Below are 16,290 nucleotides of genomic sequence, written 5' to 3'. Positions count from 1 at the left end.
TCTGTGCCATTTCATAACAAACTAAATCCCATGCTACTGTATTGCATTGCTGTTAACAACAATGCCTGGAGACTGCATTTTTATATCTTTTTATGTGTTGTCACTGGAATGCCAATATAGTTGTAGAGAAAAAACACATGTTATAAATTTTGTCTCAACTTCGTATACATCACTGTGTATAAAAATGTGTAATTATTATAGATATGGTATCACTGTGAAAGTGCAAATTATTCATTATTCACATCTCTTTTGGAGACTTTCAAAGCAGAGTAAATGCACAGGATGAAAGCTGGTATTTCAAGATAGAGGAAGAATATAGATACACTTAAGGTCTTATCGTAGGTGATATATCCTATTGTTTCCTCAGATTTCAGTATCTGGAAAATATTCTCTATATAAATTTACTTGATTTGCGATTTCAACATAAAGAAAAGAGGTTAAAAATAGTCTTCAACTTCACGTTTCCTAGTCAAAAATTTTAAAGTGTGATTTCAAATAAATCATATTTAAGAAGAATAAAATTTAAAGACAAGGTAAAAAGCTTTGGGTGATGGTTGAAAGATCTTTGTAATGGTACATCAGTGAGGCCATTGATTCAGTATCAAAAGGATCGTTGCTAACTGACGCTGTAGCTTCATTTTTATGGGCCTTTATTTTTCCATTTATATAGAGCAGGTAAACTAAATTCTAAATTTGTGTTTTCAGAATTCTTCCACATTTCACTCATTGTCTCTCTCCTCCTTTTGCTTGATAATCAGTTGGTCAGAAAAAAAACAATTATGTATTAGGCCCTTGCTCCGCTCAGGGCTTGTTTAGGTCTTAATGTCAGAATCCATAGCCCAATTTGCTTCTTTATCAAAGCCTTATTTTGTGTTTTCCTTGAAAAGTATTAACAGATGACAGCTGTATGACACACATTTCTTCTGGTTAACTGGCTATATGAAGAGATAGAGCTTTATCCCTACCAGGCAGAAAGTGTCATTTAACACAGACAATCAGAATCTCGGAGAAAGTGGTAAGGAAAACATCTGCTTTTATGTGTTCCATTCTTATCAACATATGGATGAGGTTGCTTCCGAAGCTTCGCAAGCATTTGTTACTGAGTATTTCACCAAATTAGTGGAAAATGCTCTGGCTTATTCTTCTCTCTGATATTTTGGTGAGATGTTTAATCCCCAAAGTAGGCCAAATAATTTTTAGCCCACCTTTGCCTGTCTCCATACCTTTGAAATATGCTAATAAAGCCAGAAAGGGGACCCAGCTAGACAACAATGGGACCCCCAGTGCCTCTCCTCATGTCGTTGGAAGGCAGTAGGTAGTCACTTGTCAAGGTGGCTCCATTACACTGAGCGTTTCCATTTCAACATTTGCTTCAACATCAAATCTTAACCTTTGCAGGTCTTAAACCCTCTTTGCTGAAGCTTACACAAGTTGATGGGATATTTAAATCCAGATTATTGTAATCATTACCCATTCAAGAACCATTTAGCAAGTGCTTCTATTATCTTAGCCTCTGAATGAAGGAAACTGCAGCCTGTTCTGAGGAAGTTTCAGTGTCCTGACAGCAGATAAAACTAGTCAGCATTACAGATAAAATAGATGAGCATTGTGGTCATGAAGACTGGTGGGTATGTTATGATAAGGTCACTGGCGTAGGCCCCAGAAGAGGATGTGGAGAGATGGAGGAAGCCAGTCCAGCTAGGAAGCAAAGGAAAGGTAACCCTGGTAGACAAATGAATATGTGCAAAGGCTCTGAGGTCGAAAACAGCTCACTTACTTGTCTTTACCCTCAGTTTTCTTATATAAGGTGCTATTTGTTTTCTACCGTTTATCCATTTTCATCTTCCTAAAATATATCCAAAATTCTTCAGGTTTATAATGTATCCAGTTAAAATATTTATTTCATATTCTCCTTTACAAATGCCACTAGCAACATGATGCACATTTGATGTATGAGACATTATGCCTGATAGGATTTTCTAGAAAGCACTTTTTTGTTGTTGTTGTTGTTATTATCAGCACCACTCTTCTCATTTGACCAATTATTCCACTTGATTCTGAAAGCAGATGTAGTGGTTGGAATTTCACCAGCCATCTAGTAATAAGGATGACCATCCAAGGACAACTTGAAATAGCAGCTCTGTTAAAATGCTGAGATAACCAGCAAGCAATCAGCAATCACTTGGGGCAGCATGGTAGTGGGTTAAGCCACTGCCTGTGACACTGGCATCCCATGTGGGCTCCGGTTCAAGTCCCAGCTGCTCCATTTCCAATCTGGCCCCCTCCTAATATGCCTGGAAAAGCAATGGAAGATGGCCCAAGTATTTGGGGCCCTTCACTCCCATGGGAGTCCTGGAGGTAGTGCTCCTGGTTTCAGCCTGACTCAGCCCCTGCCATTGCTACCATTTGAGGAGTGAATCAGCAGATGGAGTTCCTCCCCCCACCTCTCTCCTTCCCTCCCTCTCTCCTTTCCTCCCTCTTTCACTCCCTCCCTCCCTCTGTCTATGCCTTCCAAATAAATAAATAAATATTTAGAAAAATAAAATCACTTACTTTCATCCATCATATATGAAATATAAACCTTCTCATTTTTTTATAGTATCTTAACTGCTAAAAGCATACCTATTTAAAAATTAGGAAAACAAGTAATTCATTGTCAAAATTTAGACATTTTTTAAGGAAAAAGAGGATACTATTAGTAATTATACCAGGATATTGGGCCAGCGCCATGGCTCACTTGGTTAGTCCTCAGCCTGCGGCACCGGCATCCCATATGGGTGCTGGTTCTAGTCCCGGCTGCTCCTCTTCCAGTCCAACTCTCTGCTGTGGCCTGGGAGGGCAGTGGAGGATGGCCCAAGTCCTTGGGCCCCTGTACTGCATGGGAGACTAGGAAGAAGCACCTGGCTCCTGGCTTTGGATTGGCGCAGCGCCAGCCGTAGTGGCCATTTGGGGAGTGAACCAATGGAAGGAAGACGTCTCTCTCTCTCTCTCTCTCTCTCTCTCTCTGTCTCTCTCTCACTGTGTATAACTCTACCTGTCAAATAAATAAATAAAAAAATAATTATACCAGGATATTAAGCATAACTTAGTACTGTCATAAGCAAACTATGATGTATTATCTTCTTAACTATAGCTTTTGCTGTGGTTTAGATGGCCTTATGAATGAATGAATCTAATATACATTCTGACATCCATGAAACACATAAAACACATTATCATTGTTAAAAATTGAACTGGTAATGGAAGAAAACCAGTAGTGTGTGATACAGAACATATGCAAGATTTGAGAAAAGGGTAGTGGGAAGAAAGTTGCCACCAAAGGCTTGTTTAGCTGATAGTTTTTAAAGTCATTTATCCTTGGGCTTTAGTATACAATGAGATTTATAAATAGAGTCATTTGTCCTTCCATGACTAGCACTGCTAGGAGCCTGAAGGTCCTTTGCTATTTTCTTTGCCTGCTCTCTTCCTACACTACCACTATTTTTCTTCTATGAATCATATCTTCACCAAAATAGTTGCTCAGACTGCCTGTCTGGTGAGGACAGAAAGCTTGTTAGGTATTCCGGGAGTTGACTCAGTCCTTCTAAGTAATTCCTTTGCAGGAAACTGGGAATTATTATTCCCACTCGTTTTATGCATGCATACCGGTCAAAAGCAGAGGGATGGAGGGAAAATTGTAACCTGATTCTCCTGGCCACTCTTATCATGGATCCTCTGAAATGCTCCTCAATATTTTCAAACAGCAGAAACCCAGAAAGCTATCATAAAGAGAAGCTATACAGGATGCCTTCAAGAATATCAGTATATACATGAATTCCATAGGATATACAAATAAATTAGTTTTCTAAGAATATGATTAGGGTACATTTCCTTTCTGAAAATAATGTAGGTGTAAACTTCATTTAATAACAAACCCTACTTGTAGTCCTTCACCACCTACTAATATTACCACCTGGTGACCAATTTAAAATAAACAAACAAACCTAACTACTGATGTAAGATAAACATAAAGTTCCTCATTTATTGGTAGGAAAATGTTATTCATGGGATAGAAGCACCTACTTTCACTCCTTTTTCTGTGAATACAACTTCAGCAAAAATAGAATTGTTCCACTAAATAATTTAAACTGTGTTGTCCAGCCCAGTAGTTAGGGAATCACTCCTCTCTTGAAGTAACTTTTATTAAAAGTTAAGTCAAGGATTTCTAAATAGAAAGTCTTTTGAATACATTGCTCTGAAAGTTTTCTTGATGTTTTCATCTTTCTCTCTAATAGACATAACTAATTGAATGTTATTTTGTATATAGTCTTAGATCTTTCGTAATAATAAAGGAAGTTTGAAATGAAATACTCACAGCTTCCAAATTTTAGTGGGCAGGCATGAGCATCCATAGGAAAGTCCTCCAAATGCATTGGACATTCTGCTCTCACGGTCAGCCTTATTCATTAAGGGAAATAAAGATACAAACAAGAGCCCTATAGATTAGCTCCATAAACAAGTGTGATATTATCAACTTTAGTAAATATAGCAACAACACAGAGAAGAGTATAAACTGTAGTTACACTGAGCTATTAATAATCAAATGACCCAAAAAGAATGGTTTACAACTGTATTCTGTCTATTTTTCTTTGTTTTCTTTGAGAAACTAGACAACACCTATCTTGTACAATGTTCAGGTATTGCTAATGTTTTCCATAACAAGCACCATCAGTGACTCCACATAGCTACAGCAAATTCTTAGGGAATAACCCAAGACTTAAGCAAATAAATATTTGCAGAAGTAATTCATCCTTGGTTGGGAAAAAGCTATGAATGTCAAGGAAAATAACTTATCTTGTTTTAAACACGGTTGCCCAACCCTCACCCAAGTAGTAATGTGTGCATAAGGTAACAAAGCAATAGCGGAAGGATCAGTGTCTTCAGGCTCTGTGAGATTGAGATTAACGTAAAGTCCCCTTGAGAGTTTGTATGTGATCTCATTTTATTCCAACCGTTTAGTTTTATTTACAAATCCACTGCCTAATTGAAGCCAGGAATCCCTAGGGTGTTCTGGGAATGTGAATTCTATTCATGTTTTTAAAAAAGGATTGCTAGGGAAAGAATTCATTGGAATATATTTGCTGTCTGTAGCATTATGAGGGAATTTATCCTCATTTCCATCTTATGGTTTTTAGCAAGAGTTTTTCTTTTTACTCATTTTATTAAGTAGTTCAAGAAATGTTATAGCATAGCTTCATAACAAGCCAGTGAAATCTTTAAGTGATTATAATACTGATTAAAGCAAATATGAAGTGAATTACTTACTGATTAAATTACATTGTTAGCCAGTTAAAGAATGTGATCAATATAGCAAAAGTGATGAGAAATTGTGAGGATGGAAAATATAAGCTACTTACTATTTTTTTTTGCTTTCTGTTTGATTTTTGTTTTTATTTTATCACAATACCTCTGTTCTTACTTTTGTTCCCATTCATACAAGTTCTTTCACTGCCCCTCTATACTGGTCAGAAAACTTCACTCCTGTTCTAGGAAGATGAGCACCACCAATCCTATTTGAGTAGCCATTCAATTTGAACCTTAGCATAGCTCCTTACAGAAGACCATAGAATAGGAGAGGAATATTGCATACATCATAAACCATTAATCAGGATAACCTTCCTTACCTCATGGTGTACAGCAAGGTGCCGTCTTCTGTGATTCTCAGCAGTTTGTTGGGCATGGTCATGTTATGGGCCACTGACTTCTTTCCATTGTGAAAAAAGGTGTCTGGGGTCCAAATTTTACTTGCCATTAGGTTATTTAACCGGAGAACTGTCATCGGTCCTTTAAATTTTAACCTTTCATCCTTCCAGCTTTGACGGAAAAATACATCAATCGTGTATTCCTAGGTAGTTTTGGAAAATGGCAAAGAGTTCACTGTGCTGTATTTTACAATGCAAACATCTCACATAGAACATGCATAATTTTTACGAGTTTGGAAGCAAAAGATGAGCTAGATAGCTTGTGGTACGTTTTGGTGTCAGGTGAATCACTGGTTGGCCTAATGATTTTTTTTTTTTAATTTCTAAAATTCCTGACATACTTCTTGGTCAGAAAAATGTGGCCAAGTATCTTCTCAGAATGTGAAAACAGATTAACACCCCAATGTCTACCATCACCTCCACCACACCAGCAGTCAAAGAAATAAAATCTATTACAATAAAATCAAACTCACATTAGAGGGAATTATTTATAGAACAATATTTACATTAGATGTTTCCAGCCTTAAAATAATGTTTTCCTATTGTCTCTGAAAACTGAACACCCTCACCCAAGTCATTCATGGTTCTACTGGGAGTGTGAAAATCCCATCATCTTTTGAGTAAACATTGTTATCAGGGGTAGTCTATGTAGACTTTCAATTCTCCTACACAATGAAAATAAGGAATCCATTTCCACTGTTAGTTTGGATCACTACTAAAAAAGAAAAACAATGAAGGGTGCACGTGTGTGTGTGTGTGTGTGTATTTGTGATTGTATATATGCGGAAGTCACATGAAAAGTGTGTGGAGCTCATCATAATTCACAGCCAGGGAATTTATTTATTTGAATAAATACAGCATTCCTTATGGCAATACCCAGAGACAAACATCTGCTAATCTAAAAACAAGCAATATGACTTAGCAGCTCTAAAAATTGCAAAGGATTCTACCCATCTTCCTTGCAAGACTTGCTACACTAGCACTATATTTGGAATCAATGACTTGAAATGAACGTTACCACATTCTCCATTAATCTGAGAATGCTCTTAACCAGAAGGAGGACTAAATTGACAACATCATATAACGTTTTCCTAATATTCTAAACATGATGCATCAAAAAGCAGCTGTTTTTTAATCTTACATATTTTGGGTTTTGGAGAAACACAATAATAATGTCCATCTATGGGCATTTTTTGGACAAATTTATCTACTTGTCCCCTTTACAGGGTTTAAAACAATATGAAAGCGAATATGTCTTTCTGGCACACTTTTGGCATTGGTGAGCAATTGATGATTGAGTAACGCAATTATTATTGGATGGTTTATGATGCACAAAGCATACTGCTCATTGCAGTGGAGAGAGAAAGAAGGGAGTATACCATGATGCCAGTCTGTCTTTGTGGCAAGACAAGTTGTGTCATTTGTTTGTTTTTTTCTGTGCCTTCAAGTGTCAAATGAAAAAGTGACAAATGATAGAAATTTACTCACCAACACACACTTCTTGAGCATCTGCTAAATTTAGCAGAGGGACAAACTGTTTAGGCATGGACATTATAAGAAATGCTTATGGAGGAATTAGATAGACAGAAAACAGCACTTTCTACAATGGGAGAAATGCGGAGGGCCATTGTGGATTCACATCAGAAGATGACACAGTATGGTAGTGTCTATCAAGTAAACAGATGGATGGGTCCACCCTGGGCTGGGCATGTTCCCCTCTCTGAACAAGACGGGCTTCAGATGTGGGATACAATATATGATATTTTTGTTACTCAGGATTTTGATACATGAGCTTTATTAACTATCTGAAGAACGACTTTTAGTCAAGGGTAGAAAGAATGACCACTTAGAAATCAAGGTTCCAAGGATGTCTAAACTGACCATGTACAAAAGTTTGGTTCATCTGTTCCCAAGATAATCGTTTGAACACAAAATAAATGTTAAACTTGTATTATCAAAGATTGACAAGATATATCCCAAAGGCAATGACTCCAAAAAATTTTGTCAAAACATTCTAACACCCTAGTGCTGACACCTTTATACGTTCAACGCCAGCTTTACTTACCTGTGCTACTGGCAGACAATGAAATTGCCAAACTCATTTATCATTCTCTTTTCAAATCTTTACTACTCAGCCATACACACATACAAAAAGAGCAAGTATAACTGAGTAAACTTCATTTTGATTATCCCCTCTGATAGAAGTGGAAGGAAAAGCTGAAATTATAACAGTTAACAAAGACCAGCCTACACTCTCTGCCTAACAGAAAGTGTAAATATTTGATCTCCCATTTTCTGAGAACTGCTCCTGCATGGTCAGCATAGTAGTAGCTGGTGCCTTCAGTACCTGCTGATACTGCCCCATGGTCACGGTTCATAGATTAAGAATGAGCATCTGAATCAAGATGCGACAGAACCCCTTCTTTCACAAGTTGGAACGACAGTGGAAAGACACAAAGCCCATGGCATGGTATCAATGATTGCAAGTTCCTAACCTGCCAGCTAGCTGGTCTCTGGTAATTTTCTTATCCTTGCGAAGCCCTAGTCTCCCTAATCTGGAATAATGCACTTGGCTATTGTGAGAAATGATTTAATGCTTGTGAATAGCTAGTGAAAATGCCTAGAATCTAGGAAGTGCTTAATGAATGTTAGAAATTATTTGTCTCCCCTTTGATTATTTCATGAACATGCTGCGAATGAGAAAGTGGTATTTCTTTTGGAGGATTGTGGGACAGGAAACCCCTGGAAAATGAGAAGGTAGTCAGAACAAGCAAAGTACAGCAGAATGCTAAGGGCAGGACTCCATGGAACAGAGCCTGAGTAAGTAGGGAGCACTATGAAAGAATTTGTTCAAGTTCAAAGGTTCTACCCTCACTACTAAAGTGAAAAATCTGAGTTACTCTGCTCAATAGAGTTAAGTCCCTGGAGAATGAGAACCTTATTCTGAAGATCTGGGACAAAACATCCGCTATGTTCCTAAATAAATATTGTATTGAAGTGTTCCCACTTGCACCATTTATTACCATCTGTGTATGCTTTGACTTAATACAGTTTAAACACTGTGGAAAACAAGTCTATGATTGTGCTGCCTGGATATTTCTGTTAGAACCTGGTGCTCTGGGAATGCACTGTTTGATTGCCAATTAGTGGTTTTTAAAATAAAATTAAGGAGTTGCCCTAATTTTGTTTTCCATTCTAGATAACGTCAGATGCCTTGGGAGCTGTTGAGTCTCTGGGGATGACTGGACTGGGTTTCAGCTGGTACATTTAGCAGGTCACTTTCCTTCTCTGGAATATGTGGATAGGAGTAATATTTAGCTAAAAGGTTTCATATAGGGGATTGAATGAAATGGGGTCTATAAATCTTTCAACATTGTGCCTAAAATATTTTGAAAATTTAATAATGTTAAATGATGTGATTATTATTAATTAAATATTTCATTAGTTCTCACTTTAAAAAATACAAAGCTTTTTCTGTTTAAAAAGTAGCTTTGTCATTCTTCCTTGAAATTTTGTTTCTAAATCACACCATTACTTCTTTTTCATGATTCTTACATAGTATGGTTTAAATGATTAATCTACTAAAGCAAGGTACTCAGGTATAATATCCTCTAGCAACTTAGGAAAACATTTGCAGGCCTAAAGCTAATTTGATCTCTAATAGAACAAACATTGCCTTTTTCAGAAGCTTTAAATATTAGGTAGTAACAGTATCACTGGCTTGGACATTATATCCACTTCTTTTATCTATTATGTAACCAAAGGTCATATATGAAATATTGCTTGCTCTTGATGACCACAGAGTTAATGGTGTTTCAGAAATCCTATTCTGGAAGAAGGCATCCTGGTGCAGTGTATTAAGCAGCTGTTTACAATATTGGAGTGCCAGTTCTAGTAATCACTAGTTCTTATCCAGCTTCCTGATAATACATCTGGGAAGGCAATAGATGATGGGCCACATGCTTGGGCCCCTGTCTCCCATATGGGAGATCAGAATGGAGTTCCAGGCTCCTGGCTTTGGCATGGCCAATCCCTAGCCATTGCAGCCATTTGGGGAGTGAAGCAGTAGATAGAAGAACTCTCTCACACTCACTCCCCCCTCCCACCTCTCCCCCTCTTCTTCTCTCCCTCTCTCCCTGTCTCTTTCTTCCTCACTCTATTTCTCTGCCTTTCAAATAAGTAAATCTTTTTTAAAAACCCCATTGTGCATTTTTATTTGGAGGGAGAAAAAAAAAAACACTTGGTTCCTTAAATTACAGTTAACTTGAACCAGTAACTGAAAGGCATGTTAAATATTTTTCAAAGGAAAGTTTTCTGCTACACATTCCCTTCTCTGGGGCACTGTCCACATACAACTCCTAATGAAAACTAATTCTGTGTGAAACACCATGGTAGGTATCAGAGACAGAATAGAATACTCATCTTTACATTTTAAATCATTATTAGTATTGTGATAAATATGGGATGTTTGACCCTGTTTTTTTTTAAGATTATTTATTTGAACAGCAGAGATTCAGAGAGAAAGAGAGAGACAGAGACAGAGAGACAGAAATCTTTCATCTGCTGTTTCACTCTCCAAATGACCATTAACTGCTATGCTGGGCCAGGACAAAGCCAGGAGCCAGGATCTTCTTTTGGGCCCCCCCACATGGGTGCAGGAGCCCAAGTTCTTGGGTAATTTTCTACTGCTTTTCTAGGGGAATTATCAGGGAACTGGATCTGAAGTAGAGCACCAAGAGGCTGGCACTGTGGCTCACTTGATTAATCCTCTGCCTGTGGGGCCGGCATCCCATATGGGAGCCGGGTTCTAGTCCTGTTTGCTCCTCTTCCAGTCCAGCTCTCTGCTGTGGCCTGGGAAGGCAGTGGAGGATGGCCCAGGTGCTTGGGCCCCTGTACTCCCATGAGAGACCAGGAGGAAGCACCTGGCTCCTGGCTTTGGATCTGTAGCAGCCATTTGGGGGTGGTGAACCAACAGAAGGAAGACCTTTCTGTCTCTCTCACTGTCTAACTCTGCCTGTCAAAAAAAAAAAAAAAAAAAAAAAAAAAGAGTAGAGCACCAGGACTTGAACCATTGCCCATTATGGGATGTGGACACTGCAGATGGAGGCTTAGCCTTCTATGGCAGTGTGCCCGCCCCTCACCCCTCGCTTGATGATTTTATCAATGAGAAAAGAGCTTTACCAGTATAAAATATTTGAATACTCTATTTTCCCTCATATTCTTCTACTGGAAGAGAGGAATGGGGAAGAGTCATTTAATCTGATGTGTGAATTTTGGAGGAAAAAACAATTTTACATATTTTAGTCCTTTTTTCATTTTGGATGCTGGCTGTTCATAATAGACAAATCCATTTATGTTCCTCCATGCTAGAAGCTTTACATGGACAATCTATACTGTGGCAGAGGTAGGTCAACACCACTTGTGACTGAGTAGGTTAATCTGGTTGATTCTGGTGCTTACTCTCTGCAACCCACTTGTTTTTTTTTTTTTTTTAAACTTTTATTTAATGAATATAAATTTCCAAAGTACAGCTTATGGATTACAATGGCTTCCCCCCCATAACGTTCCTCGCACCTGCAACCCTCCCCTTTCCCACTCCCTCTCCCCTTCCATTCACATCAAGATTCATTTTCGTTTCTCTTTATATACAGAAGATCAGTTTAGCATACATTAAGTAAAGATTTCAACAATTTGCTCCCACACAGAAACATAAAGTGAAAAATACTGTTTGAGTACTAGTTATAGCATTAAATCTCAATGTACAGCACACTGAGGACAGAGATCCTACATGAGGAGTAAGTGCACAGTGACTCCTGTTGTTGACTTAACAAATTGACACTCTTGTTTATGGCCTCAGTAATCACCCTAGGCTCTTGTCATGAGCTGCCAAGGCTAAGGAAGCCCCCTGCGTTCACCGACTCTGATCATAGTTAGACAAGGCCATGGTCAAAGTGGAAGTTTTCTCCTCCCTTCAGAGAAAGGTACCTCCTTCTTTGATGACTCGTCCTTTCCACTGGGATCTCACTCGCGGAGATCTTTCATTTAGGGATTTTTTTTTTTTTTTTTTTTTTTTTCCCCAGAGTGTCTTGGCTTTCCATGCCTGAAATACTCTCATGGGCTTTTCAGCTGGATCTGCATGCCTTAAGGGCTGATTCTGAGGCCAGAGTGCTGTTTAGGACATCTGCCATTCAATGGGTCTGCTGTGTATCTCACTTCCCATGTTGGATCATTCTCTCCCTTTTTTATTCTATCAGCTAGTATTTCTGCAACCCACTTGTAAGTAGTTGTAAGACACATTCAGCAACATCATTATTGGTAACAAACATGTTACTCCCATTACCCATGTCCCTTACAATATTGTCTTATTTTCCAAAAGGTTCATAATTCAGAAAGGAAAGAGCTGTTATGTACTAATTTAATTAGATCTCAATTTTTTTTTTTTTTTTTTTTTTTTGGACAGGCAGAGTTAGACAGTGAGAGAGACAGAGAGAAAGTCTTCCTTCCTTTGGTTCACCCCCGAAATGGCCGCTATGGCCAGCGCTGTGCTGATCCAAAGCCAGGAGCCAGATGCTTCCTCCTTGTCTCCCATGTGGGTGCAGGGCCCAAGCACTTGGGCCATCCTCCATCCTCCACTGCCTTCCTGGCCACAGTAGAGAGCTGGACTGGCAGAGGAGCAACCGGGACAGAATCCGGCGCCCCGACTGGGACTAGAACCCAGAGTGCTGGCACTGCAGGCAGTGGATTAGCCTAGTGAGCCACAGCGCTGGCCTAGACCTCAATTTTTAAAATAATATTGGCTCCTGAATCTATCATGAAGTCAGCAATAATTCAATAGTCACTGAAGCCACAATGCACTGATAGGTACTATGTGAGATGAATTAAGCATGTCTTACATTTTTTGATACTGATTAAGGAAAATAACATTTATATAATACAAATAACTTTATAGAGCAATGCTCTATACATGGCCAAATATTAAATTATATTTTATAGCTAATGCATGTGACTAAAATGCAGAAAACAAGGGCTGATTTATTATCTGAATAATGAAAACTGATTCCATCAAGCTTTTGCATCTAATGTAAACCTGTAAAAATACAGGATTTAGATTGGTGAAGAAAAGATGAAATTTCCATGAAGTCTACAAAAAGAGTTTAGAAGCAAGAATAATAATAGTTTTTAATTATTGGGCACTAATGACATATACTTTATTTACCTATTTATTATATACATGTATAATAACACACACACTGAGAGACTCTGCGCCTTAGGATCTTAAGCAATTTGTCCAAGGTCATGCTGCAGTTGGTTGATGAGATTTGAATTTCCCAGCCTGAATCCTAAAACCAATCCTGCTAAACTCTACATTGTATTGCCTCAGAGAAAGCAAGACTCATACAGATGATTAAAGCAAATAGGTATCAGAAATAATTGTAAGAGAGTGCTAAAAGCATGTATGAATTGTGAGCAGTATAGACAGAAGAGTTTCAATTTGTCCTTAAACCTGGCTAGGACCTAGTACAGATCCTTAATTATGGAAGTTCTAGAAGAGAATAATGTTGTACAAAGACAGAGTTTTGACATGGGAGAATCACTGTGGGTCCTCAGAAAGTGATCGATTTAGAAAAAAAAGTATCACACATTATTTCAATAAAGTGTTCTATGGATTGACAGCATGACAGAATGAATTGTCAGATGAATACACAATTATGTCATATTTCTATTTACTTCGTAGAAGTAATTGTTAGCACTTATTGATGGCTTATTACATGTCATTAATTGTTTTGAGGATGGTGCTGTAGTGAATCAGGTTAAGCTGCAGCCTGTCATGTTGGCATCCTGTATGAATGCTGGTTTGATTCCTTGCTGCTCCTCTTCCAATCCAGCTACCACTAATGCACCTGGGAATGCAGCAGAGCGTGGCCCAAGTACTTGGGTCCATGCCAGCCCTGGCTGTTTCAGCCATTTGTGGAGTGAACTAATGGATGGAAAATTCCTCTCTCCCTCTCCCTCTCCTGCTCCCTCTCCCTCCCTCCATCCCTCTCTTTCTCCCTCTTTCTCTCTCTTTCTCCCTCCCTATCACTCTACCTTTCAAATAAAAAAACTTTAAAAATAATTTTAATTACCTTTAACCCATTAATTCATTGAGTGTTTGTAATAACTGCATGAGGTGTTACTATTTGCATGTCCTACTTGAAGAAATTGATTCATAGAGATATTAAGTAATTCCCTCAAGTGATACCCTTTTAAGTTGAAGTTGGTATTTTATACTCAGCATATGATTGAGAAGCCTGTATTTTTACCTACCATTATGTATTCTCTAATATAGTTTTTTATTTGAACATTCATCGACAAATTATAAAATCTGTCTTAAAATCTAAAATATTTAGCTATCCTTTGAACTAAAATATCTAATTATCCCTTGAGCCAGCATTTCTCAGTGTTTAGAAAGTACTAGGGTACTAGGTTTCCAGAACATTAACTGGTACTAAATGGCAAAAAGAAAAGTTTCAAACAAATGCAATTGGAAAGACTACAGATTAAATGTACTCAAACAGATTTCCTTACCTTACAGCTTCTCAGTTTTGATCCTGCCAAGTGGGTGTACTGTGAGTTCTCATACCATTGGAAATGCTAACCTAAATTAATATTTTCTGTAATGTTTATTCTGAGTCATTCTGGGCTATCTTGAAATCAAAGGACTTTCAAATCCAGATTATGCTAACAAAAAAGCATTTCAAAAATAATTATCAATCTCTCTTTGAAATAGTCATTTCTTCATGGCCTCCTTATGATGTTTTGCTTATATAGAAGTTTGATTTTTATGAATTCAGAAATATCACCTAGTATCTGCAGAGCTCTTCTTATTCACTAACCCCTATGAAGAAATTCCGGCTAATTTATTTTGGTTGGGACAACAAAAAGAATATATCCCTGTGTTCATTTGATTTTCTCTCTTGGTAATAATGAGTGTCTTCATCAGTTGAGCAGAATGTTTCCCACTGGCATATTTAGTTTTAATTATTTCTCTGTCTAATTTTGGTTAAAGACTCATTCAACATTTGTACCATTTGTACTCAATTCTCCCTTGTATCTTGAGTTAACGTGACCTCCTAACTCAAATGAAATGTGACTTGAACTCCAGTACAAACCAAGTAAAAGCTACCACTTCAGGGATGAGAAAGAAAAGACTACAGTAGTTGATATCATTAGAAATAAGACTGTCCTGAAAAACAAATATATGTCTTTCTATTATATAAATATTATATTTGTTATTATACACGGAGACATGAAGATATAGTCAAGCTTTCTCAAGTTGTTCCCTAAATACTTAGTCTGTATTTTTCTTACAGAAGTTCAATTTTGAAAGTACCCCCAAAAAATCAAAGATACAGTGTCACTTACCATATCATGGTCTGAAACGGGTCCGAAACTTGTGACGAAGATGTCAGTCTTCACCTCGGTTACACGCTCTGATGAAGCAGGAAATTGGGCCAGTGAGTGTCTATCAACAGTCTTTATTACATATCACCACCACATACTCACACCCAAATGGGAAATTTATTGACTTTGATTAGCTATTTCTAAAATTGGTCCACAGTGTAGTCCTGGTAATTTACTGCTTACACATGAAATTTCACAGTTAATATTTTCAATGGAGAACAGAGTCTAAATATGCCACTTTGGGAGGCAGGCTGTTTGGAGAACTCAGCTGCTGTTTAATGAATTCTTCAAGAATGGACACACACTTGCCTAAAATCATACTAAACCATTCCACACTTTAATGAAAATATGTTTGCATATCGGTTTGGCTCCCCCTAAAATATTTTTATGCTGCCAGGGAGTTCCTCTAGCTATCTAGGCTACTCTTGGGAAGTATATAGTATGCTTTCGCAAGCTTTATTAACTCTTTGAGGTCTCGAGAGTATGCGGTATAAATGATTGCTTTTTTGCACTACATCATAAATGATTTATTTCAAATTACTCTCTGGGAAAAATGTGACAACCTATATAAGTATCTTCAATTTTGAGGATGAGGAAGACATATTTTGGCATAGAAAAAGTTCATTTAATAGATTCTGTTTCACGTTCACTGCCATTTTATTACATTGGCCTCTGATGGCATATATATCAACCAATAAAACATATTTATTGTAGTACTGTGACAACTCAACACAGACATTTTCAAAGAAATATAGTCACTCACCAAGAAATAGAAAAATGTTGCTTGCAGAAAAAGAAACAATTTGTTGAGGGGTGAGAATGAAAAAGATGACTGTGATTTTCACCTTAGCTCTAAAAAATAACAGTCCAATGTCTTAAGCAGCTCATTTCATTTATCAGGACATTTATTCTCTGGCATAGGACATTAAAAAGGTGATCCATTATATTCAATAATAAATTTCTAAGAAAATAAAAAGCTGTCCTTTCTCCCTTGTGAGTAGTTAATAACTTTCAATATAAATTTCTATCAAGGAGGTCATGTTATATGGGGTTACTTCAAAAAGTTTATAGAAAAATAGAATTGAAAGATAATTCTGGTTTTGGT

The 16,290-nt window shown here is 37.6% G+C and overlaps 1 protein-coding gene across 4 annotated transcripts in view; it reads right to left on the bottom strand.

The window, feature by feature from the left end:
* GABRA1 (gamma-aminobutyric acid type A receptor subunit alpha1) overlaps positions 1 to 16,290 on the bottom strand; it is a 57,249-nt gene that overhangs the window by 22,236 nt on the left and 18,723 nt on the right. For 2 of the 4 annotated variants that reach the window (XM_002710356.5, NM_001319574.1), the window contains 3 exon segments: positions 15,147 to 15,214; positions 5,664 to 5,884; positions 4,355 to 4,437 (listed from right to left, as the gene is read on the bottom strand). In XM_002710356.5, coding sequence (XP_002710402.2) covers positions 4,355 to 4,437; positions 5,664 to 5,884; positions 15,147 to 15,214 — 372 coding nt within the window. 4 annotated transcript variants of the gene reach the window in all.

The sequence above is a fragment of the Oryctolagus cuniculus genome, chromosome 6 (assembly GCF_964237555.1).
Source record: "Oryctolagus cuniculus chromosome 6, mOryCun1.1, whole genome shotgun sequence".
NCBI lineage: Eukaryota > Metazoa > Chordata > Mammalia > Lagomorpha > Leporidae > Oryctolagus > Oryctolagus cuniculus.
The sequence above is the reverse complement of the archived record's forward strand: the minus strand, read 5'-3'. Positions and strand labels throughout refer to the sequence as shown.